This window comes from Diprion similis, chromosome 3, assembly GCF_021155765.1.
Source record: "Diprion similis isolate iyDipSimi1 chromosome 3, iyDipSimi1.1, whole genome shotgun sequence".
Lineage (NCBI taxonomy): Eukaryota > Metazoa > Arthropoda > Insecta > Hymenoptera > Diprionidae > Diprion > Diprion similis.
Window position 1 is genome coordinate 12,010,580 of NC_060107.1, and position 27,926 is coordinate 12,038,505.

General features: G+C 33.3%; 1 protein-coding gene across 12 annotated transcripts in view; it reads left to right on the forward strand.

Moving 5' to 3' along the window:
- The window catches only part of LOC124416810 (CUGBP Elav-like family member 2), a 296,524-nt gene extending 275,262 nt beyond the window's left edge, over positions 1 to 21,262 (forward strand). For 5 of the 12 annotated variants that reach the window (XM_046898149.1, XM_046898152.1, XM_046898160.1 and 2 more), the window contains 9 exons: positions 3,792 to 3,923; positions 6,298 to 6,571; positions 8,838 to 8,927; positions 9,666 to 9,707; positions 12,254 to 12,283; positions 14,493 to 14,615; positions 16,630 to 16,869; positions 17,458 to 17,601; positions 21,125 to 21,262. In XM_046898149.1, the coding sequence (XP_046754105.1) occupies positions 3,792 to 3,923; positions 6,298 to 6,571; positions 8,838 to 8,927; positions 9,666 to 9,707; positions 12,254 to 12,283; positions 14,493 to 14,615; positions 16,630 to 16,869; positions 17,458 to 17,585 (1,059 nt within the window). In that variant the 3' untranslated portion in view covers positions 17,586 to 17,601; positions 21,125 to 21,262. The remainder of the gene's footprint in view (positions 1 to 3,791; positions 3,924 to 6,297; positions 6,572 to 8,837; positions 8,928 to 9,665; positions 9,708 to 12,253; positions 12,284 to 14,492; positions 14,616 to 16,629; positions 16,870 to 17,457; positions 17,602 to 21,124) is intronic. The other 7 variants (XM_046898153.1, XM_046898150.1, XM_046898154.1 and 4 more) reach the window with 7 other exon arrangements.
- The last annotated feature ends 6,664 nt before the right edge of the window (positions 21,263 to 27,926 follow it).

Below are 27,926 nucleotides of genomic sequence, written 5' to 3' on the forward strand. Positions count from 1 at the left end.
CAAAGTCATGTTGATCATGTTTGTCAACGTTCAAAGAATATGAGGATATAGTGTTTTTACGGCATGGACATTGAAAAGTCCACTTTTTGTGCCAGTTTTCGTTCCGTAAAGTGACGCTTTATACGGCAGCGAACAAAGTTGCGGAATAAAGTCTTTATTCCGCAGTTTTGACGCACAGTTCGAAGTGCACATCCCAAACTGCCGAATAAAGTATCTTCGTCGAACAGATCGCGACATAACCTCACTCTTCGTTTTACTTTTCAATGCCCATACCGTAAAAAATATTGTATGTGGCATGCCCGTAAACCGTTTTTTGGCTCAGATAATTTCAGTACTCGCTTCCGGCTCACTTCCGGCTCGCCTTCAGCTCGTCCTGAAATCTTTATCCTTGCCAAAAAACAGGTGGTTTACGGGCATGCCACATAAATACCTATTGTGAGGAAGAAGATCGAATACATGCTGTTTCTGAGTAACCACCGCTGCATGTTCAGTTGCCTAACACTAAGGGGAAAGAATATCGGTAAAACAGCTCGCTTGAAGTCCTCTCGAATGAGCCGGAATTGTCCGTGTTGCTAGATTGTCTGGATTTGGCCTAGCAGTTGTTCTTTTGTTTATAACCTATGTTGCAGTGTTTCGGAGTCACGTTAAAGTGATTGGATGGCTTGACTTGGTGAATTCGTAATCTGTTTTACCGATATTTCTTACCCTCGGTGGTAGGCAACTCAAGACATTGTGACGTTTACTCAGAAATACCACGTACTACTCGTATATATGCAGAAATTGTTGGAAAGTCACAGCAGATTTTGTACAGGGTTTGCACTATTGCTTCGATTTCATTTAGATCTCGTTATTGAATAATTAACAGTCACGTGCTAACTAGACCATGGCAATGCGAGCTGGAATAACAAATTAGTTTGAGCATTGCGTCGTCGCGTTGCGAGGCATTAGCGTTTTATTATCGTCCATATTCATAAGCGTCCAGGCAGTTTGTGTTCATGTACCAGGCTGCACCGACGCCATGTTGACTTTATCATTGAACCTCACCGTTTTCCGCTCGATGCGATTGCATGTTATGTGCTCGGGTTTTAATGCTCCGATTACTTACATTATCCGCTATATCTAATCACGATCGCGCGTATTTTAATCGATTCACTTTTATATCCTATAAAGAGAATGCTTATTTCCAGAGCGATTCAATTACCTTTTCCTTCTTCATTTTCTTTCCTTTTTTTTTTTTTTTTTTGTCCATCATCCATGAGCCACGACGCATCGTTCTGGTGAAAATGAAACCGTGTTACAGAGGGTTGGAAACCCTCGACAATTGCATTTGCATATCGCAATTGAGAGTTCGTCGACTGCACTTTTCTACAACGATTCAGTTTCATGAGAATATTTACTGCTTATCTTCTAAAATAGAAACTAGTTTCCTCAATCGCTAAGTTTATTAAAATTTTTTTTAGTATATTATCACAATTGTTAAAATTTCAATTTTCTTTCAATTTTGAATCGCAGTACGCAGAAATATTTTTGTTCCCCAAAAAACTGCAGAGATTTAATGAAATTTGTTCTACGTAATGTGCAAGATTGATTTATTAACTTTTTGCAATCCCTTTTGGTTAAATTTTTCTGAAATACCTTTCGATGCACAATGATTTCGGAAAATAAAGTGATCAATCATCGGGATTATACGAATAGTCGGAACGATTGTTTCGGAGATATAAAATAATTTCTCAATCATTTGAACTGGTAAAACGAAAGTTGCTTGTGTTTATTTAATTCGCACAAGTGATGAAACGCGCAAATTTACATCTCCCAAGCATAGATATACGAATATCGTTGTACAGACGTTTATTATCCGTCAGGATTTACCGCTGATGTAAACGTATCAATCGGACGACAGACATCTCGGTGTAAACTTGTCGTCCTGTACCTACATTTCTGCTGTCCAACTCATACATAACTTCGTTGCTCATCGCTCTGTAATGGAACCAGAACATTAGCTACAGAATGTTTCAGGAATGTGAAACGCAAGGTTTTAAGCACGTGGATTGAAGAGAATCTGTACCAGTTTTTTCAGGGAAATGTACTTTCATCTATTCTGATAAAACGAGCTCGCCTAAAGATCGTCAAAATAAGAAAACAATAATAATGGCGAAAAAAATCAGCCCCAATTTCAGTATAATCAATTCTAACAGTAAATTCATATTCCCAACATTAAGGGTTAACACCAAAAGTCGCCGTTAAAAGTTCACCCTTAAAAATAGTTAGTTGTACCTAAAAAATTCCAGGACCACCCTAAAAGTTGAGTAGTAACTCAGAAATCTTAAGCACGAATGCTTAAAAACATTTTGGCGAAACCATCAGTTCAGAGTTCATACTCAAAATCAAGCTTTGACCCCGGTAGTATTTTTTCCGTAATGGAACTGCAGTTCTTTACGAAAAGTCGTTTCGTTCTTCGGGATGAGAGTCTTTAATCGTGAATGAATCGACCTGTAGGTAGGTTATAGAGAGTCTTTGGTGTGAACGCATGTGGCAACGTTCCAAAATTTTAGCCGAAAAGAAACGGCAGGCAGCTAGCTAGAACTGTCGCTCGACAACGCGAACTACTACAATGACTAGTACGAGGCCGATGACTATTTTTATAGGTAAGAAACCGCGCGACGTTACGTGACCGGACTTGCATTCTGAAATAAACAATTTTACGACGACACGACGACGTGCTCGATGATCTACGACGTTATCCACTTGCCGTTTCTCTTCGGTGTCTTTATCACTTTCCGATAAGCCATCACAGTGTTGGGAACATTCGTACCGACCCTCGATTCAAACGGAACCGGCAATCAGCCGTTGGCAACTTGTCGATGGTATCAACCATCCAGAATTCTTCAACTTTTGAAAGAAAATTAAGTGAAAATGCAAAGAACATTTTCTATTCTATGTATTATTTTGATTCAACATTTGTGAAATACTTCTCGTCCTGTGAAAGAATCAGATTTGAAAGTAGAGCGATTTCGGACATTGATTCATATACTGCGAGCATCCCATATTCAGCATCAATTTTTCTCACTCACAATTTTTATCAGCGAAATATGGATCCAGGTTGATAATCACGTGTAGTGCCGTTTAGGATGAAAATTTGGAACGAGGTTCGTACCTGTTGGACTGAAATAGCGCAGTTTAATCTATTCGTGATTGTCTCCAGTACTTCAAACCATTTACTGCATGAAGTAATCTAGAAATACGAACATTTCAAAGGCGCAGTGACCAGTGAGATTGGAACTTTGGTTGGAACGCGGAAACTTGTTGTCTGAAGCTAGATCTTCGAAATGACGCAGTCTGGTGCATTCTAAGTATGAAATTCGACTTGCAGCGTTCGCTTGTGATTTTTTTAAATCTTTCATGTACGAAGCAGAAGAGCGTTGGAAAAGTGGGAGTGTATTATGCATTTATTTATACGCATCTCGTCGAGTGTTATACATAGCGTCTGGATGGGAAGACGTTGTAGGATTCTGGCTACTTCTGCTGCTCACTGTCTTCCTTCGAAGCAATTCAGAACCAGACACCATTTCAATATCATGAATATTTCCAGTCACAGAAGCACGGGAGAAAAAGAAAAAGAAAAATAGGTTTCCTCTCGCGTGTAACTCGAGCGCAAAATGATTAACTATCATGATTGCATTTTTGATTACCTTCGTTTTTGAACTCACTGTTTCACCTTCAGCTGAAACCGATCTTTGTGTATCCTTGCAATAACAAATACAATAGAAAAAATGTATCTCCTTCCGTTACAGGGATGCTCGTCACCATTGGTTGTGAAGTTCGCTGACACGCAGAAAGAGAAGGACCAGAAGAGGATGCAGCAGATACAGGCCAACCTCTGGAACCTTGCAGGTGTCAACATGGCTCCTCATTACCTCACGACTGTGAGTATCGAATGCCACTACAGTAGCCTTATTCCCGGGTTTCGAATCTTTTACCGAGACGAGGAGATGCTGAACTTGAACTTAGTAATATTCGTCAAATCCTCAAACCCCTTATTTCCGGTCGAATTCCTTCCCCAAGAAAGTTTTGTTGTCTTTGCCGTGGAAAGATGATCCGATCGCTAAGTTTACTATCAAGAAACCATTTATTCTAATCAAAAATAAGAACAAGTCACCAGTAGCTATCAAGTTCACATGGTGACAGTGATAAACACGCTGTGAAATACTTGTTCGAGACTGAAATCCCTCTGGAACAAACCTGAATGAAAGGATGTTGACCGTCCTACAGTCTTTGAGGTGGAAAATACAACGACGGAAGAAGCAACTGAACCTCCAATATAATTTTTACGGCATGGGCATTGAAAAGTCCACTTTTTGTGGCAGTTTTCGTTCCGTAAAGTGACGCTTTATACGGCAGCGAACAAAGTTGCGGAATAAAGTCTTTATTCCGCAGTTTTGACGCGCAGTTCGAAGTGCGCATCCCAAACTACCGAATAAAGTATCTTCGTCGAACAGATCGTGACATAACCTCACTCTTCGTTTTGCTTTTCAATGCTCATACCGTAAAAAATATTGTATGTGGCATGCCCGTAAACCATTTTTTGGCTCGGATAATTTCAGTACTCACTTCCGGCTCGCCTTCAGTTCGTCCTGAAATCTTTATCCTTGCCACAAAAACAGGCAATTTACGGGCATGCCACATAAATAGCTATTCTGCGACAATAGTGGCCATTTTATAGTCGTTACCAATCCAGGAGTTCGATTCCCTGTCACGGAACATTTTTGACCCTCATGATCATGGTTTTCGTCCTTTTGATAGCAGAAGTTTTCAAGCTTCCCACAGTCACTGATTGAATTAAATTAAACCATACAGTTAATTATGTGAGAATGCTGGGGAAATTTCAGTAGCATGTTCTTCTTTCCCTACAACGTCGACGTCAAAGCACTTAGAGGGACTCGGGCTTTTCCGATGACAAGAGGAAAGGCTAGGGAGCCAGGCAAAGAGGAAACGTGTCGTCAAGAAACCTGAGCGAAACAAAATTCTGCTTAATTACTTCGTCAAACGTAGTTATCGACGGAATGATTTCGTCCCTGAGAATATCGTCGACTCGCTTCGACGCTGAAGCCATGCAGCGAACTCTACCCTCGCTCCTTTTAATCACTAAATTGCCTTTCAGCGTCTCTCACCGACCGATGGAACTACATATTCGCTTTTTGAAAATTAACCATCACTCTCTTGCAACCCGTGAGATTCATTTTCCGACCTCCTTTTCGTCTCGTCTCCCTTTTCATTTGCGAATTTCCCATAAATACGCTTCGAAATTCTTGTAATTTAGTTCCGAAACTTGAAACTATCGAGTCAAGACTATTCAAAACTATTATTGGTAAATGAAAATATTGAGCATATTCGCGCTCGTATTTTTTGAATTGATTAATATCTCTTCTCTTGTACTTTCATCGTTTTTACCGATTACCAAACAGTTGTTGAAAATGCTATAGAGTTCTTTATTTCTTACTCCTTTTGTTTTACCGAATTGAGAACTGGTTTATTTGTTCGTAATTCCAAAGTTATCAATTATTCATTAGTTTGTTTTTTGGTCAATTGAGCATTAGTCACGCTCAATTTGACCTTACCCCTTGACCTTTTGAAAAAATATAATTTCGGGTGTTTTTGACGCAAAAGAATCGACGTTGAAAAATCACTATGAAAAAACAAGTACTATTACGTTTCGGAACTGTATTCGACTTGAGTATTAAGAAGAATGTCCACTTTTGTCGCGAGTGAAAATTAATGTTATAAACTTTCTAAAGCTCAAAAAAAAAAAAAAAATGTCCGCTAGTGAGACTCCACACATTTGTACCTGCTTCATTTATCGCACCTTATATTAAGCCTTGAAATGATGTGCGTTCTGCGATGAAAAAAACGTTCCCTTTCGAAACCTCATATTTTAAAGATGGTTGTCAAACCTGAGTATAAAGTTGAACTGAATCTTCGGCGAGTAAAAAAAATAAACACGTACATACATGCTTTAACAAAAGAGCGTGGATTTTGTTGTTATGTACTAGCTTATTATGCTTTCAAGGTTCCAATGTCAAACCACACACAATTCTTTATACAACAAAAGTGTGTTACGCACTTTTTCACGAAGCACGAAATTGAGGTTAGGGTCGCGTAATGTCAGATTCGTTTACGACGGCGCATGCGCACTGTGTTGCGCGCATGCGCATTCGCAGCTCACTCTATCGTCATAGAATCTGGTACCTTGTGTGCGGAAAACATGCTCGCATTGTATAAAACTACTTATCGTCATTTCAGAACGAAACGCATTCGTTGGCGCCGACTTCGCTCCAACTTCTGCAGCAGCTTCAAGCTACTTCGAATCCTGGCACACCTGCAAACGCTGCGGCGAATGCAAACGCTCTGTCCAGTGTTCAGCACCAGCTTCTGCTTCAGCAGCACCTTGGTCTTGGGGGAGGAACGCCGGCTCCCGCAGCACCCCAAACTGTACCGAGTCCTCCGGAAATCAACCCCGCCAATTTACAGGGCCTGGCGACGCTGGCGTCTCTTAGCAACTCGGCGGGTGAGTACGGTTAGTGCTCGTCAAGTTTTATTATTTTTTTTTCACCCTTGTAGTTCGTAGTTCGATGATATTTTTTTCAAAATCTTATAATTTTAACGTTTCTCCAGACTAAGGTTAAATTATTAACCCATTCGCTTTTTCGCACACTGTAATTTATGATTTTGATTTTGATTTTTTACGATTTTCTCGATATATGTACTGCATATTAAATAATTGTCAAGCATGTAAAATAGGAGTGAAATTTTTTTTTTATCTTCTGTTTCTTTACTCAACGAGTTAATTAGTCGTTCTTTAAATTTATAAAAAAATCAAAAATTAAAAACTTAGGTTATGTGGGAAAAAAATGGCGGTGACAACCAGGCTCTGACGTCATGAGGACAGTTTCCAATATTTATATCGATGTGAGATTGAAGTATCTTCTTCTTCTTCTTCTTCTTCTTCTAAGTGTTTGTTAGTGGTTTTTTCCTTCCTTCTTCTTTCTTATTGACATTTGTCTGAATCTGATTTTTTTTTTTTTATACTATCAAGATTAAATTCCTTGGGTTATACGAATTCCGAAATAGTTATAGATAATGAAAAACGGTGTAGCAATAAACGATGCAGGCATATCAGAGATTTTTCACGACGGTGTAAAAGTTGAGACACCAAGTCGAAGAGATTAACGAGCGCATTTTTATCCGAAGTTTAACCATCTTGACGGGATTCGCTTCCATGAGCTTTAGCCCCGGTAACTTTATGGCGTCTATTAGCTGCATCTAAGTCGGACGTTACGTCGAGGAGGAAACGTGTTCCGGGTTTTAGAGGCTCTGGACCTCAAGATTGGAGAAGAAATTAATGTCCCAAGCTTGTTTTTAAGGCATTCCGCTAGTCATCCTTCTCTGCCATCCACATTTTACAACGAAGATCCCATCTTGATGAGAAAACTGCAGCAATAAATTCAAAAACGAGAATATTCAACTAGTCTTTTCATTATGGGCTAACGGATTCAAATTAAAGTCGTTGCGTTAAAAGGCGTGAGGAAATTAGAACATTTTTCAAATCACAACGAATTATAGGGCTTAAATAATTTTCAGAAAATATACCAATATCATAAAATAATAATTACAGAAGAACTTCGCCGAAGTAAATGAATAATTTGTTTAAACTGTCCCTAGAAAATACAAAAGACGATTATTTTTAAATCATACGGGTTATCAGATTTATAATGAAACGTTTTTTTAATCGTCGCTGAAATTTCATGAACGTACAGTTTTTTAATTTGTGGATACATCATTTTTTACCATAACTTGAATATTCGTTAATTAAATCCAGTGCTGATTTTGAGTGTAAAACTATTTTTTATTGGACTGATATTTCAAAATTTGATCGCCATGAATCTGGCGCTTTCGGAACATATCAAATTCGGAATTTCAACCCCGCCCCGTAGTTCATTACTATTAACCAACTTTTGTCAGTTCATCGACACTTTTATTTGAATCCCACATTTATTAGTACAACTCGATAATGTTCCATAAGCTCTCGGGTAAAAACCCCGAGCACTAATATTTGGATCATAACTCCGATTGTTTTTTTTTTTTTTCCTTTTTTTCTTTTCTCTCGTCAATTCCAATTATCCCCAACGCTCTGTACAACTTTTAATCAACGATTGAAACACGCACACCTATCTACATGCTGAATTTAATTAGATTATATCAATCGGGGGGGAGGCAATTTATTGTCCAAGGATCGTTGACGTCGGGTTAATTAGAGCAATTCATCCCTTAGACGGTAGATCACTCTGCAACGGGGCAAAGCGAGGGTTGATTAATTAACTACCAGCGAACGATATGTTGAAGTAATAGGCGAAAGCGGCGGAAGTTTCAGGTTTTCCAAAATTTTTTTTAAACATTTCACCATTCATTACACATCGAGTATTTCATGCCAAATCAACGAATTTTGATCATTACCATTTTTGGTTTCGCTGAAATTTTTTCAAAAGCGTTGATTACATTTTTTTTTTTTTTTTTTCAATTACCGTATAAGATCACTTTTTGAGTTACAAATATTCAGAGTTTTTTCAAAGTTTCAACTGTTTTGAAAATTCTTGGTAAACTTTTGAAAAAATTATTTCTCGTTTGGTTCAAATGTTCTTGAGATTGATGAAAATTTTTATTGGTTTGGAGCGAAGTTCCGTGTACGTGTATCAATGCTTACGCCGGAAGTTGCAACAACAATGATAAAAAAAAACTGAAAAAATGACTCGATTAATTTAAAGTATTCCTTTGTTTTTCAACAGGGGCTGGAGTGTCGCCGATGAGTATGCAGAACCTCGTCACTCTGGCTGCCATGACAGGCGGAAACGGAAACCTCCAAGTCTCTCCAAACAGTGAGTGAAGAAAAAGAATCAGAATCCTTAAACTCCTCCCGCCAAATCCAAAATTTCACAATCCTTGCTTCTTTGCACATTTTTTTTTGTTTTTCGCCTCACCCAATATTAATCCTCAATTACTTTGAAAAGTAATTTCTCCCTGTAGTTGAATGTGTAAATATTCGCGTCAGTTAAAAAAATTCGATTATATCATACTTTTTGGTGGTTAAGCTTTTAACTTTTGAAACGCTTAGATACAAAAAAATAATTATAAAAAAAACTAATTAAATCAGTTTTTTTTTTTGTTTTGTTTTTTAATTTTATTCTTCTTTATTCTTTCAATCATCATTATCACTGTTATTATTACCATAGTTGCTATTATCGTTACTGCAATTATTATTGTTATTATTACTTTATTGCATGCAGTATTTTTTGTCGCTTTTGCTTCTACGTTATTATAATAATAATAATATACATACAACGATATAACAGTTAAATTAATTCATAGAAAATACCAACAGGCTTTATAAAAATCTGTAAAATTTTCATTTCGTTTTCACTGTTTATTCTCTGTGTTTTCTCTAATTTTTTTTTCCATACGGAGAGAACTAAGATTATTGTGTGTCTGAAAAAATAATTTGCTTCTTCAAAGGGCATTTTACAAAACTGACTTCTTGAAAATATCATGAAAAATCTTCGAAACTAAACATCGACGACGCATGCTGATATACAATTATGTGGTTGCGTGTGTTTCAGCGCTGAGCGGGTTGGCAAATTCGACTGCAGGTATGTCGCTATGTACGTGTCGCACTGCCTGGTATAGTATTAACAATTACTAAACTAGATTTAATCGATAACCCCATTAGCGAAGCATTGACTAACGATGGTTTGATTTCTGTATCGCTTATTATTATTATTATTATTATTATTATTATTATTATTGTTGTTGTTGTTATTATTATTATCGTTGTTGTTGTTTTTATTATTCCTGTTGTTGTCATTATTTTGCTAATGACAGCTGCGTCAGATTGCAAACTGCAATTATTCTCACTCTAACGCGTCTAACGGAAAACAGACTACCGGAAGTCACGATCAATGGCGCCTGATATCGACCTTACAATTTTATATGCATTTCTCGGTTTATGTGAAATAAAAAAAAAAATTAAATAATAAAAAAAAGAAAAATCATGAATCATAAAGAAGAAACATTTTCACACTTTGCACATTACGAAAAGCAGTGATTTTATCAAAGGCGAAGTTTACGAGTTGTAAGGTAGAAAGTTTGTCCAATTAAATCTTGGATATACTCTATCAAAAATTATGGAGAACGTGATTATATTTTTTGTAAATTTCAATTTACTGGAAATTGAGAGTTTTTAAACAGGAAAACTTTTGTCCCAAACTTTGAAGATTTAACGTACGATGCATTAACCGTAGAAGTGGCATAAAATAACTTTATCAGTGGGTTCGGTTTCGTACAGTTTTAGTATTCATCGTCAGTTGGAAAAAAATTCTTCATTGTGATTTAAGTGCACTGTTGGACGGCATAATAAAATTCTTGTTCACCTTCAGTGTCGCTTAACTTACAATTTAACGCTTTTATAAATATATATATATATATATATATATATATATATATATATATATATATATATATATATATACACATGTATAAAATTTATATACATACATAGATACAGAACTAACTCAGCATGTAAATGGGTGATTCTATACCAATACTCACAGTTTTTTTTATTTCATTCATCCACATTTTATATAGTTCTTGCAACAACGTTTGTATGATTTAATAATTGTTTTACAATTGAAAAATTCTGGAAACTCTGACTCGCAAACCCATAGTTATCTGACACGTTGAAGAAATATTGCAGTAACGTAAGTTTCCAGAGTTTGAAATTTTGCAAACATAGAGCAAAAAGTCACTCTGCAAGCTTCAAAATATTACAAACACATTTCTGGACTTTAATTCCACCAAATTTTAAATATTACGGAAACATTGCAGCAACGTAACTTCACGAAGTTTGAAATATTGTGCAGACACATTGAAAAAAGCCACCAAATTTGGTTTTTGAGGTCATATAAATATCGAAGAAACATTTTGTTGCAAATTAAATCCTCAAATTAAAGATTTGCTCACAGTTTATCACAAAGTAGATCAACAAAACTTAGCAATATTCCAGTTGAATTTAATATTATTTCAATATTTCTGCAATATCGGATCTTGTGTATATATATATATAACACGTGTGATTGTACCGCAATTTCAATAGCAAATCGGCAACCTCTGCGTCTTCCTGCAACGCAAAATTTGCATATTACGTAGAAATATGACTAATTGAACGGCTCTTCGAAATGTGACAACAATTAAAACCTCGCTGCAAATAATGTCTGAGCAACACCCCATTCCATCTCAATCCCCCGTATCAAATACGTCTCTAACCAGTGAAAGGATTGTGTATTGCACACAAAATATATAATATATTATATATGATAAATACAAAATGTATTTATAATAATACATATCGAGCAATATTATCAATATACATAAATTTACATCTATAGTGAATATTGAGCATATTATACCTCGTGGTATTCCAGCGGTTATATACCTAATCCGATTACGTGAAAATATTTTTTTTACGACTATAAAATTTAACAAACATGAAGCGAAATATCGACGGATGGAATTATGTTTAGGGAAAAATTATTATCGCTCGATTTATAATATTATGTACCAAACGGTTGGAATAATTGATGAGAAATTTTGTTTTTCATGTAAAATAACGAGTCATCCAATTTTAAATCGGTCCATTCGATGATACTTTGAACAAGATTATCGCACCCCGAAGGTTTTGAAACAACAAAACGTGTGTGTTTAACCATTAACACGTTGTATTGACGTTCGTAAAATTTTACGTGCATCTGGATATCATAAGACTTTGAGTGGACGGATTTCAACATCTTCGGTGTGAAATAAATAATAAAAATAGAACTAATAACTAGCAGCCAATTGTCAATTTCCCTAAGTTTTCACTTTATTTCTTTAGTTTATTTTATTTATTTTCTTTTTTTTTTTTTATGCTTTTAAATTCTACTTTTTCATCTCGATTTCAAACCGCTTGGCAAACATTTCGGTTTTCAAATATCTTTAGAATTTTTTTCAGAAAGAAGAAATTATTTTTAAACTATCAGTCATCGCAGCGTAAAAAAAAAAAACATATTCAATATATACCCACTAATCTAGGCTTAAAAAAATATACCACATCAACCTAGATATAAATATATAATTATATTTTAACGACTTATTATATGTTTTCCGGATATAGCTGCGCTACTTGGAAAAACGGGAAGTACAGGTGAGAGGAAGTACTTTGATTGTGTACTGAAATTTAGTTACACGTCGAATGCATATCAACGTTATCAAGTCTATTAGTATTTTACATAGTGCAGCATGGGAACGGTGCATTGCATATTAAATAATTTCTGCATTGCAATTTTTATTTCGTTTTATTCTTTTCCTTTTCCTTTTTTTTTTTGTTCAACTCTATCTAATCCAAAGCTTGCCGTAGTTTAATTATCATGTATCATATATCATATGTATATATAGATATATTATATATGTAAGTTTTGGTATTGTGCTAATTTTCTTTCTTTTTTTTCACCATCGGTGTTCCTAATTTATACGTAAATTACACGTTTCAATATAATCTTATACGTTACATTAAACTTGCATTTTTAATTTATATACGTTGAATAAATTGGTAGAGAAATTCTTAACGTTATTTTCAAATTATTGTCGACGAGACTTACTCATTCTTTTGGTGTTTTTTTTTTTTTTTCTCTCTCTTTCATTCTCGCAACCTCAGTTAATCTCATTAAGCAAATTATTCGAAAATCAATAATTATACAGGATAAAAATTTTGTTCCTACTCGAATTAGTATTTAATCTCTTCTGAATACAAGCGTGTTTTGCAATATTAATAACAACTTTTTAAACATCTTGCATAGTTTGAAAATGTTTGTTTCTTGTACGTGTTTAAAAAATTTTATTTCACTATTATGAATTTTTTTTTATTTTATCCCGCTTACTTTTTTCTTCATATTCGGCGCACATTAAATAATTGAAATTTGTTCGTCTCAAAGACTTGAGAGATTAATTAAGGTTTGAGTAAATTTTTGGAATGTATTTTTTACTGTTAAATTTCACTAAACGAGAATACACGCAGAACTTAATTCTTGTAAATAGGATGGCAAAAATCTTACACATATTTACCCATAAAATCGCCACGCTTTTAATATTCTACAATAACAGACTGCCGCCGCATAATTCGAGTCTGAATAATTTATACACATATCCACAGATAATTGGCGTGTTGCAATTTAAAGTTGAATGAAAATAGCACGAAGTGACATTGTGCCTGAAATTTATACCGAAATAAACTCTTGCTTCCATAAAATATATTCCACCGTCTTTATACGCAGTAGCCTAACTTATAATATAAAATAGCATAGAACTTTTTAGAAAAAAAAAAAAAAAAAAAAAAAAATCAATTGATTCGTACGATTTCGCAGCAATTTTTTACTCGAATCAAAGTTTATTTAACTTTTGTACACCTAACGTTTGATCCTCAATTAAGTTCTCCATTATCTATCCGTTGCGCGGCCATCTTGCTTGACAATCGTTCTAACCTAAAACTGCAATGATTGACTCGCTAGTTATGTCTAATCTAAATATTGAGGTGCGGAACAAGTCATTCACAATTTCCAATCCAATCTATCTCTTTATACAATTCACGTTCTGTTTATTCTGAACTGACGAGAATTTGTATATATTCGCCACAGTTTTGTTTTCATAACTTTCAAAGATCAGTTATAGGTTACGTATACTTCGATTTTGTGTATTTATGTATTTATATAATATACTTATTGTACACGTGTGGTTCTGGTGTTTTAGTTTTTACTATTATGGTTATTATCTTGTGATTTATTTTTGCTCAAATCGCTGCACAAATCGTTGCTTTTTAGTTTTATGTTTCACGTAGATCACGTAGACGAAGGATTTACTTTTGTTTCCTTTCACTTTTCCTCTCTGATGTTTTAAACGAGGGTTTTTTTTTTTTTTTATACGACGAGTAGAAAGAAATTTGTTAAATTTCTTTAAAAAGTTTGAATATCTTAACAATGAAACCTGATTTTTCATTTTCGAAATATAGGTGAACAGAAAAGGTTAAAGAATGTTTCATCGAGTTTTCGTTTTTTATTAAAACATAAATATCAGATTCTTTTGTACTGAAATTAAAAAAAGAAACGAAACACAGAAGAAGTCGAGAATTTTTGCATCAACAGTCGTTTCATGAACTCCAATATTACGTAAATAAGATAATGACGTCATTTATCAATTCTCACAATCGTTTTATGAGTACATAAAATCTTTTTTCGCTTTCTTCACACAAGTTGTGTTTTTTTTAGAACATTTTTCGAACAGAAATCTCACCCTGATTAGTTATGGTATTTGCGAATAAGTGTAGAAAAAAAAAAATTCTAAATCAATACACGCTATTCTAGGGTCGACCGGAGGCAGCTTGAGTCCTGTGACGTCATTGGCGCTGAACTCCCTAACAGGAGCACCTCTCAACGGCCTCCAGGATTCCCTGACAAACGCTTATTCCAGCTTACAGCAATATGCAGGTTAGTCATATTCATAATACAAACAATAATAATTTAATTTTGGGAAACGCTTGTTTGATCAATATTATCAAGTAATTTTATCGAACAGAACTAACTTGATATTATATTGAAAAAAAAAACATTATGTTTTAAACTCGATTCATGACTTACTCCATAATCATAAGAATGATGGAAATAATACATGTATTCCGGTATCTGATGAGAATATTTCGAATTAAAGCTCTCATTGGAAAGACAACGGTGACAGTGGAAAAGAAAGAGTTGCATAGTGAGTAATATCATGAAATGACCGTAGTTGATTATTTTTTTTCCTCTTATTTCTTTGTTTTTATTTTTTATTTATATATTTTTTTTTTTGCGCCTACATCGTCGCACCTTGTCGCCATATTTACTTTTGCCTGACGCGATTGAATTTATTATTTCTCACTACTTATTTGGCTTTTTTACATTCTAATTTTCACGTGTGGGCTAGAGTTAAATAAGTAAAATGTGTAATATAAATACATTTCCGATTGGACATGTTATAAAGGAAATCAGTCTCCCTACACGCCGTGTTGGTAATAATCTCGGAAATTTTTTTTTCCCCAACTCAAATGTAAAAATACGTGATTTTAGCCGCCTACTGAAGATGAAAAAAAAAAACAAAAAAAAAAAAACACGTCATTTCTCAACGAATGACGTGAGCGTTGGGTGATTGCGAACCATTTTTCCACTCGAGAACAAAAACTGTTTTTGCCCACTTATTAGGCGAATAGCCTCCATACAGTAGCGCCCTCTACCGCCCGTCTCGTAAATGTGCCTCACAAATAGCGGCAACTTCGTTCTGCTTAAGCTGTCGGCGCTGGCAGTTGGGGTTATATTTTCTTGTCCTCATAGACTGCATTTTTTCTGCAGCTTTAGTTTCAATTGTTTTTTTTATTTTTTTTATTTTTTTTTTTGTCTTTGTGAAAAAAATGCACCAAATAAACAACGAGGTGGAGTACTTCACTCCTGAAGAAGTCTTACATGCAGCTAAGAAGATCAAAAATAATTTGTTTCCGGAAAAATCCCATATAATCATCATTGTTTCTTTGGCATAGAAAAAACGAAAATATATCTGAACATGTACGCCACGAATGGGAATAAAAAAATAAAAAAAAAATGAAAAAAAAGGTCTACATAACTTGCATTTGAAAATGACTCGTAAGAAAAAACATAAATAATTAAATAAAACACTGGAAGTGAAAATTAATTATATAGAAATACAAAGAATGAAGATGAATATGAAGAATAATTTTATTATTTTTGTACAGAAAAGTTGAAATTGTGGTAAATTTTTAATTTTGAAAAGAATCAGATTTTCGTTTGGTAGTTTTTTTTTTCTTCCACTCTAGAAGATTAAATTTGAGAAATTTCTGCACGATAACGAGTTACTGTGTCAAGCCGGAATTTGATACAGCTTGACTTGACCAGTGACATAAAAATATAATCTAGACACTGCGGCGCCGATCTTGCTACGCGCAAGGGATACATTTACTGAAAACGTAGCCAGGCACTTGAGCCAAAAGTGTGACAGTGATCGATTCGTAGAAAAAATATCTGACAAGTTGAAACAAATGTTGGATAAATACAATTGTGAAACACCCGATACATCGACTGTACCTATGATATACGGCGTTTTTCTACAAAAAAAAACAAAACAAAAAAAAAATTATTATAAGTAAAAAAGCCACTCATTTCTGTAGATTTTCTGACTCTTATTTTATTATGTGTGTATACGAATAACGATAGTGACTTGTGATAATAATCATAATAAAGATAATAATAATAATAATAACGCAATTAAAATTATGCTCGTTAGTAACTTTCAGCATGTGATAATATTATTTATTTTTATATCTCATTCGGCTGGTTCATTATTATCATTATGGTGTTGTAGTTAATAAGTACGCTTCACAAGTTTAAAGAGCGAATCTTGGACGATAGAAATTTTCTTTAACATTTTTCGACCCTCTAACCATTTTTCATTTTCCAGGGTTTCCGGCGTTCACCGGAGCCGCTGCAGCCGCCGCCGCCGCGGCGGCGGCAGCTCAGAATTCCACTTCCGGTCCCGCCGGGAAACAGATCGAAGGCCCTGAGGGTGGAAACCTATTCATTTACCACCTTCCTCAAGAATTTAGCGACACCGATCTCGCGTCGACTTTCCTGCCGTTCGGCAACGTTGTTTCGGCGAAGGTTTTCATCGACAAGCAGACAAACCTGAGCAAATGTTTCGGTAAGTTTCACATCAAGTTTCAAAACTCGATTTTCACGTAATCTTCTGCTGTCGATTGATTCTACGCAACAAAACTAAAACTTGGCAGCTTGCGTGGCATTTTCTGATGTCTGACTTCCGTGTAATCAGTCGGAAACGATCAGCTGATCACTTCACCAGGCGCCATGTTTGCCAAGATTGCTGCAAAGCGGAATGGCTTAACGCGATATAGCAGCCCTACTCTTACCGACCGAGCGAACTCATCCGTTTTCTTCCTATATCAAACAAACAAACGAACGGAATGGGAAAAAGTGCATATTTGACGGACTTTCCGCGAGAGCGAAAAGAATGAGGATTAAAATGAAACATCGTGAGACTGTTTTCATGCAATATTAAGGCCGCTAGATGAAAACTAGTCGTTACAATAATTTCGTAAATAAAAGATGCTCTTGCGATCAGCTGGGCACACGATCGGTACGGCAAAGCGTTTCTTGGTTGGAACGCTCAATATAGGAGAAAACGGAGGAGTTCGCTCGGTCGGTAAGGGTAGGACTGCTACATCGCGTTAAATCGCCGCATGCGAATGACAACATTTATTGTTAATTTCAGGCTTCGTATCCTACGACAACGCGGCGAGTGCCCAGGCAGCCATTCAGGCGATGAACGGCTTCCAGATTGGCACTAAGCGACTCAAAGTACAGCTGAAACGGTCGAAGGAAGCATCAAGGCCTTACTAACCGTCGAACGATTATCGTAGGTACCTTCTACTACAACACAAATCACCCATCAAAACACGAGAAAAACATCGGAACAGGTCCCGAGCCATTAACGAAAACTTTCTAAAATAAAATTCTCATTGAACAATTAATATTGTGACAAGAAAACGTTTACAGAATCATTATAGGTTAGCGTCGGAAAGTTTGAAGCGAACGGAAAGAAATATTATCATCAATTCATCTGGCGGGAAGTTTTTCGTGTTTGTATTTCAAATACTGACCAAATTCGAACCTCAACCGTAATTTGTTAAAGGTGAAAAATGACCGTGTTTTTTTATTTTCTACACCTTTCGTCTAAGATCATCTTTCAATCTATTAAAGATGTTGAGAATTTAAAATGTTTATCAAAGCGGTATATAGCAAAGCTGAAAATAAAATCGCGAGTTGTGTATTGTATGAGTGGAGGATCATCTTCCGGACAGCGATCCTTCCACCTTGTTATTTTATTTCTCATATCTTATACCTTTGACTTGTATAAATTCTGGTTTTAGAATAGTCGGCTACCTTTCCAAAGACATTATTTATTGTACATAATAAGTACATAGAAATATTTACAGTTGTATAGCTTTCATCACTTTTATCTCCAAAATGATATTAGTCATCGTTTGTAGGAAAAACGAACTAGGAAAATTACAAGCCGTATTATCGTTGCTGTGATATATCAGAGACAATTAGTAGAACTTTATTTGAATCGAGGTTATTAAGATATACATACATGTATTTATTGTATAAATGTTCAATTATCGTAAAGAAAATCTCTTCAATTTCTAGATTCAATTTTTTTTTCTCTCTCTCTCTCTCTCTTTTTGTTTTCCTGTTCTTCAAAACGCAACAGATGTTGTTTTTGTCGAATTAATTAATTAAATAAATTGCTAATAAATTTAGAAACGCGTTTACGATTATTTTAAACATTGTATACACGTGAAGATATTGTTATTTTATAAATATTTACAAAAACGTTTAATATAATACTCGTTACATGTATTACGCATAAAAACAAACCAGTATTCATTTCATGTTGAATATATATGTATATTTTATATATATTTAGCTTACACACGAATTCATATTATATATATACGTACGATTTTTCGTTCTTCAATGCTGATTTGTTGACTTCTTTTCGTCTTTTTGTATATTACGTATATATATATATATATATATATATATATATATATATATATATATATATATATATATATATATATATATATATATATATATATATATAGGAATATTTTTTCACGTAGAAATACACATACAGTTTTTTTTTTCTTTTGTTTTTGTTTTTTCTTTGTTTCGTTTAACTGCATTATGTCGTAGTTACATGTCGTCATTAACGTTTTCTTAAGAGCTTAATTTATCACGCTCTTAAAATGTGTGGAGAACTTCATGTACCTTCAAAGTGATGTGCACTTCGTTGTGTCAACTTTGTACAAAGTATTATTATTCATTACTATTATTTTCACAGCTTTAATTCTTTTATTTGCTGATAAAAAAAATTTTTTTCTTTTTTCTCTCGACAAATAACGCGTATACTAGTCGTGAAATAACTTTTACCGATGATTTGTTGTTATTCACGTTTTTCATCTTTATTTTATTTACTTGTTTTTTTTTGTTTTTTTTTTTTTTGCGTTTCATTGTTGACAATTTTCTCACCCTTCGTGCCGACAAAGCTTCAGTTCTTGAAAATCATATTATACATGATAGGAATATTCATGCACCACACGTTATCACGATACGCTCGTTACCAAAATATATCAAAAATATAACACATATGCGTACATACTACATATATACATATAAACGTGATCAAATAATGATTGATAATTATTGAATAGTTTTTGACGGAATGAGCTTAAAAAGTACGTTATTGGCTCGAATACTCGTTATAATTCAAGTATGTGAAATTATTTATTCATTTATCAATTTATTTATTTCATATTTACACTGCAGATGATTATTATTATACACATAATGCATACAATGCAGAATACATTATATATATTATATATATTTCATTTTTATTATATATGTATATATATATTGAAAGTGAAGAAAAGGAGAGAGATGAAAAAAAAAAAAAACACCATTCCTCCCTGCATATAATTGTATCTATAATACGCCTTGCGAGTATTCTTGCAGTCGGAAAGTATATATTATTTATGCAATTATGTGGAAGATGTTGTACATACATAGATAACATCTTGAGTTGAGGGGAAAACTCGCAAGGCTTTGATATCTGTGTTCTAACTTAATACGTGCTTTCAGTGTTTTATATTTCGGCTCGTTTTAGAAGCTGTTGCACTGCCATGTGGCATAATATCAGAGTACAAACTCAAAAGACTGTTTGTTGTATAGACGTGTCAAGTGATTATTATCATTATTTTTATTATTATTTCTACTACTACTGTTTTTATTATCATCATTATTCTTACTATTACTGTAATATTATGTTATTTTCTTTACACCTAACGGTTAATTAATCACGCTGTGAAGCTTTATTAGTTAGAACTAACACCGTCAAATGGAGGGGTGGTGTTGGACCACGGACATCGCCCATCGAACGCTCAAAAACTTGATTGAAAACTCATCTTTCGTTCTTAAAGTCTTCTATTTCTATTGCCGAAGAGTATCGAATGAAAAAAATCTGCAACTTGAAATTATGCAATCGTATTTAACATCCAAAGTTTTTTTCTTGCCATACTTTACGACGTCATTCAACTTTTTGTCACGAAATCAAAGCAAAGATAACTTTGTAAAAGTTTTCTGTGATTCTGTGATGTCGGCGAAATGATTAATTTAAAACTACCAGCTTTTCATTCGACCCTATTTTGTCGAATTCCGATACCTTTTCGGTATTATCTTCCAAAACGAGAGGCTTAAAGATGGTGCGATGCCCCGCAAGAGTACCTCTCAAATTTAAATCCAACGCGCGAGCCCTTCTCATAGTCACCGATCTTTCACAACTCGGGAAAAAGCATTTGCAAATTGGGATGCAGCATAGCTCTTCATTTTTGCATCAACAAGAACTCGAATCCTCGAGTAATTTCTCCGTTTTGCACTTCGGTACATCGGTCAAAAATCATCAACCAAGCAACGATCGCGACCTGTTATTTTGGCGAGAATTCCGTCAAATCCTGACCGCCAATTCATGTCTAATAATGTCGACACAGATTCTGTAGAAGCAAACGAACATATACGTCAAATTCCAATCGATTCGAGCGATTACCCGAACCGTAATTCAGGTTCAAAGATTCGTGAGAGGCTCCGTATTTCAGCCCAGAAATCCAATATGGCGGCTGCGCCGGGCGTCAGCTGACGCCTCATCGGCCTTTGCTTTTTTATTCCGTTGAATGAAATAAATTCTTGTGGCTGCGAGATGATACTACGAACTTGCGTGAAAGATCAGAGAATTTTTGGGGCGGCTCGGAGCGGAGGTAAGGTTGTTTATTCAGTGTGGTGGTGACTAACATGTCCGCGTGTTGTTTGTGTGCCAGCAGGTGGCCTGTGACCATGTGACCATGTGACCATGTATTCGACCGGAGTCGCCGCGCCATGTCCGTCTCAGTCAGTCACGATCAGTTTATCAATCAATCTCTGTATGTGTCGGTGCCTATACATAATATATACATACATACATACATACATATATATATATACATATTAATATATATATCTATATATATGTATATATATGTTTAAAGTCGCTCTCATCGCCCCCCGCTCGATATATAAATTCATTTTAATAACTCGTTCCCACCTTTTCCGTACTTCAACGTCCCAAATTCACAAAAAAAAAAAAAAAATGTAACAACTTACACTTCACAAAGCAACTGTCACGTTCGCCTATTATATTATTATTATGTAGTTAATTATTATTGGAGTGATAGAGGAAGAATAGATTTCTGTTTGGTATGATTGTTGATGTAATATTATCGCTGTAACATAAAACGAGGTACTAAATCCGTAAAAAAATGTGCAAAATTATAAGGAAACGTGAGCTAAGTGAGAAAAATTTTGAGAAGAAGAAAAAAAAAAAAATCGATCCCTTCTTCGGTGTGTCACAGGATATCGTTAATATTTTTTTCTACAAAACTTGCATAAATATGTGTTTCTACGTTCGTATACGTATATACATGTATAAACAAATTTTTATACATATACGTTTATACAGTACGTGTCGTTATGAATGTTATTCAGAACGAAACGCGGATTCACACATTTTTTCGCACAACTATACTAACACAAAGTGAAGAAAAAAAAAAAAAAAATGCTGCACTGTTACACTCAACGCATAACGTGTAATATAATATTGATTATGTTTATCATAAATATGTGTGGTTATTATAGATACGCGATGAAAATACGTACATATTTGGAAACGATATATACGAAAAACAAACATTAAAAACACACAAAATGTTACGAGCATTATTATTATTATTATTATTATTACACGATACTGTGAAACACATGCATGAAATTATTTGTACATCGTTATTATAAACTACGACTGGAATTTTATTTACGTCAAGTTATTATAGGAATTGAATACTTTTTGGGGCGAAAGGGGGAAAAAGAAAGGAAGATTTAATAATGAAAACGACAAAACGATGTCTATGTATATAATATTTATGCATATATATATATATATATATACAGTTTAATTTTTTCCGGCATGACGATTGATTGTGTATAATGAAGAGGGCTAGAAAGAAACTAACAATAGTGATAAAAATTGATGAAAAAAAAAAAACAAAAAATAATTGTTATTGTGCATAAATTACATATATAATACGTATAAACGATACACAAAAATACATAATATGTATATGTGTGTGATAGGAAAGCGGCACTCGGATATCTTATTCTAACATTTGTATACAAAAGAAACCAAACAAAAAAAAGAAAACGAATAAATAGATGAATGGAAATCATCGTGCGTTGATGATTTGTAAAGAAAAAAAAATAAAAAATAATTAAATGAATAAAAATAAATAAATAAATAAAATTAATTTATATACGTGTGTGTGTATATATATATACGTATACATATGTTATGTAATAAAATTAATACACGTATAAGAGACATTTTTTGTAAAGCCTTTGTATAAGATTGTACCATATACATACCTACATAGATACATATATACACACATACAGTTCTTATACATTATTATAGATATAAATCATGCAACTGTTATATTCGACTATAAAATTGTGTAATCGTATATCTCTATATATATATATATATATAATATATATTATGTATATATAGGTGTGTCCGTCTACATAATGCGTTTGACAGTCAGTCGGTTTTTATATCACGTCTCTCACTGTTTTCAAGGGAAACGAGAAAAAATAACAGCAGCAAAAAACAAGAAAAGTTAATAATAATTAAAAAGTAAACAAGAAATAACGTATTAACATAATTATAGACAATCTTGTTCTTATTTGTACAAACTTTAAACACTTCGATTGAAATAACTTTAACTGATTTCGCAAATACAAAGTAACAACAACAACAACAAAAGAAAAAAAAAAAAAAATCCGATGAACTTATCGGCCGATTCAAACGGTTTAATTTTTTAGGCTCATTTTATACTCATCCTCACTTCGCAAAAATTGAAGCATTGAATAAGAATAATTATATTACACATGCATAACTCGATTGATGGAAATATGAGAGAGAAAAAAAACTTGTTACATGTTCAATTAACCTATTATATCGTTACATGATCGTCGTTTTGCCGCGGTTAGCTTGATCAATATTCTATAAAGATGAATAATTTATATTTTCCTTTTCCTATATATTTGCACGTGTCATTTTATTATTGTATTTTGATTTTGTTTTCTCTTCTCCAAACTTATCCATCGTTTTTTCTACGTGCTTTTTTGGTCATTTTTTGGACAACTTCTTTCTTTTGTCCATTTTGGTTTTTATTTTTTATTTTTTTTCTCGTTTGTAATTAACTTTTTTCCGACCATTTACGTATTATCAAGTGATTCGATTTTTGTACCTTATAGATTCTTACATCTCTTGGCACACATACCGTAATTCTCTTTTAAATATACACAATTCGTATACATGCATACATATGAATAGGCATATTTGATTTAACATTTTTTTTTTCCCCTTCATCGTTATTGTATTTCCAAGTATGCATATTTGTGTATTTTGAGAAGAAATGCAATATCCTAACAGCTGCAGCCGCGCATTAACGACAAACTTAACCCTTAACTGTCACACTTCCTAGGAATTATACACAGTACAGCGTACATATTTCAGAAGGTCTGTTTTACCCTAAGGGTGGAAATGAAATGTGAAATTTCAATATTTTATTATAAAAATTTTTCTGAATTTACTTGAATAAATTTTTCTCAAGGTAGGATTGTGTAACTTCAATTTAAGCTTCTAAAAAATCAGATTCCACTTTGACCTGGATCATTTCAATATTTTCGATAAAAAATAGTCTGGGGTCCAGTGGACCCCGTGTGACAGTTAAGAGTTGAATCCCAATTTCACCATGAATATCTGTTTGTAGCTGGGTGCGATCTGTTTTTTGTTATTCTGTTTGTTTTTCTTTTTGTTTGTTTCGTTATCAATTTTTTTTCTTTTCTTTCCTTTTTTTATTCCTATTTCTTATCGAATCCATAATATACAGAACTAATTATCAGTGATTTGATTTCTAATTTGCTGCGCTTCACCGATTATCTGAGGTGTGCATTTTTTTTTTTTCTTTTTTTTCTTTGCCTTTCCTTCTATTATTTTCGTGCTACATAAAATATGATTATTATTATTATTATTTTTTTTTTTTTTTTTTTTACAAATCTTCTTTCCGGCCACCTTTTGAACGTGTGAAATTCTGAATTCTTAGGAAATTATTCAAAGATTGTCTGAGAACAAACAGTAAAAAAATCGGGGAACGTCAATTTTACGTTAAACATGACACTTATAATCGCAATCGCGGTTGCAGCGGGATTAAGTTTCATGCATAAATATTCTGCTAAGGGTAAGCTGAAAGAAGCTTCGAGCAAGATACCAAAGACGTGTCTTAACCGATGTACTTATATTATTAAATGATGTACTGTATTACATGTATATTGTTAACATACGACTAATCAGCTCACGTTAATTGAAGCATAAGTGTCTAATAACAATGGATATACCTAATGACGATTGATACACAATCAAAGCACACAAAATAGAGCCTAGTCAGAAATTTATTATTATCATTATCATAAATATTGTTTTTCGTTATTAATATGTACGATTATGATTACTATTACTATTACTATTTTATTATTATTGTTATTATTGTTATTATTATTGATGTTTATCCTATGATTCTATAGTTGAGAAAATATTATAACGCAGACTTATAATCAGGACGTGTAGCACCTCAATCTACATATTTTTCTCTTTTGGTCATCAAGTTTCAATATATAATTATTGTTTTTTTTTTTTTTTTTTTTTATTGTCATTACAAAGAAGTGAGAAAATTTTTGAAATTTTTTATCTATAAATGTATGGAAATTGGTGAGACGAAGTTTTGAAGTCGTATTTCAACACTCAATTCACTCGGAATTATACTATCAAAAATTTACGAAAGAGGGATTTGCAGAAGAAAAAAGAAAATTTTAATCAAAATCGCTATTCAATACCGACGCGAATCCATCTGTTGTAATCATGCATCAACGAAGAATGTACTTAATTATTTTATATGTATGGACATGTGTCTGTATATACTTATACATTTATATACTTTTGCCAGTTTTTTTTCCATATAAGATCTAACAACATTTTGTGATTAACATTTTATCCGGGCCGAAAAAATCTGCAAGGAAAAAATGAATTTTTATTTTTTAAACGTACCGCTTATATGTTTATCTATATATATATATGTATAAGTACATGCGAGTCCATGATCTTAGTCTTCTTTCTTCGTTTTTTAATTTCTGTTTTATTTTTTTTTCTTCCTCTTTCAAGATGGCAAAAAAATTTTCTTATCAATGTAGAAAACAAAATCGTAATTTTTGTTCCTGAAGGTAAAATTTATTCATTCCTTTATCGTATTATAAATAAATTGCCTGTGTTTTATATAGAACATCGCGACGATTCTAATAACTTTAATTTATAATAGTATGCGCTTGTTTCGGTCGCTTAAGAACAAAACGAAACTGAACAGAAAACATAACTGAAATGAAACCCCACATTATTATTATTAATATCCTAATCTTACGCATTGAACTCTGTTATATTGTTTCAGTACTATTCATATCCACATTATTATTACTTTATTATTATTATTATTTTCGGTTATTGCATAACTTCATTAATTGCATATGTTATTGTTATTATTATTATCATTAACTTAGGAAGAAGAATATTGAGTATGGTGTTGAATTCTTGTTACCAATTGTTTCGTATTTCTTAATATTATTATTATTATATATTATATAAATTTCTAGGTACGTGTGAAATTGATTATCTTACGTCTTGGTCAAATATCGAAGCAGCTAGAATAATTTTTTTTTTCAAAGCATCTAGTGAAATTTACCATCCTTTGTACGTTATATATATCATCTATTTGTTTACACGTTACGTGTTTTCTTTTCTTTTTTTTTTTGTCCTTGCTGCAATCTTGATTATGAATATAGTTCTATAATGTATACATTATTCGTTTAGACATTATTAGCCAATTACATATCGTCAAAACTATTATTATTATTATTACTATTCACATAACTAAAAGTTATTTGTTTTATTTTCTGTTTTGTAGAATGTTTATCACTTTTTTTTCATGTATAGCATTTGATGCTTGTACCTCTGTATAATATATAGATAATATTACTATATGTACATGTCGGGCAGTGGAATATCCGGAATATACCTATATATATATATATATATATATATATATATAGTATATCGAAACACGATTCGCGTTTTATTAGAAGACGAAAAATAACTGATAATCAAAATGTATTAATAATCAATAGGCTTGTATATTCAGTCCGTCGTAGTTAAGTTGCCGGAATAATTATTTTGACGATTTATTTAAAAAGAATAAATGAATAAACAAGCACGATTTATATTCTATTAAGCGCCAGTCGTGTTTATTATATAGATATATATTATACATAGTTGAACCAAATATATTGTATTGCTTATGCTGGTCTCCTTCAACCAAATAATATCTAGATATCGGTTTAGAAATACAGAAAAGATTTTTTTAAATTAAAGAAAAGTGTATAAATTGTCGGATCATTCCACTGCGCTTCGGTTTCAAAACAGCCGAGTTGACGTAATTCTTGGTGCTCGGTAATTTACATAAAAACTCACTTGTTATTGTCTGTGTCATTTGGGCATCATGTGTACTTTTAAATGTAGATGCATTAATCGTAGAGCACTTGGATTTATATGAATCACGTCGGCTCAGAGCTGCGGATTGGTCAGTATGAGGCGTGTGTCAAATGTCAATATATTATATTTATTTTGTTGGTTCAATTATCACCTTGGTTTTTATTATTTTTTTTTCACCCTAGCTTGAACAGTTCCAATTTTCCCGCCCAAACTTTCTTACCGACCAACCTTCTTTACCGACCAACTTCCTTACCGACCAACTTTTCTTACCGACCAATTATTTATTATCGATTTAAGTACCTCCCAGTCTGAACTTTATGCTTGTTAAACGCAAAATATTTGCGCGCATAAAGAGTGAATTTAATCACAAAAGACCCATTCGAGTAACCTCAATCGAACCGAGCTTTATTTTTCACACGAATTTGGCACCATGCGTCATTGCAGAAGGTTCCTTGCCATGCTTCTTATTACCCATTGAATTCTCACGGATCAGAGAAGAAAAATTAAATCCTTGCAAAGTGGATTTGAAAAATTTGAACGAACTATTCTTTTATCTACGTAGGCATATAATTTTCTTCTCAGCAGTTGGAGTCTTATCGGAGAATAATATGAAAACTTCGTGGAATTTACAGAAGATAATGTAAATCTTTTTGCCGAACTTTTTTATGGCATCTAAAGCCTTTTTTAATTCCCTTTATTTATTTTCATTTTATTTTTATTTTCTCTAGAAATCGAATCATAAATATTCTATAACTCTCGAGTATTAATTTCTGTAAAAAAAAATATTTATGTAGTTTTGATATATCTATTTTCCAGTTATCGTAAGTAACTGAATTTTTGTTTCAACAGCTTTTACGAATTTTATACATTTATATTCCAATTAATTGCACGTTATTTTTGCTACAGTTGTCGGAATGTTTTACACTTCTAAT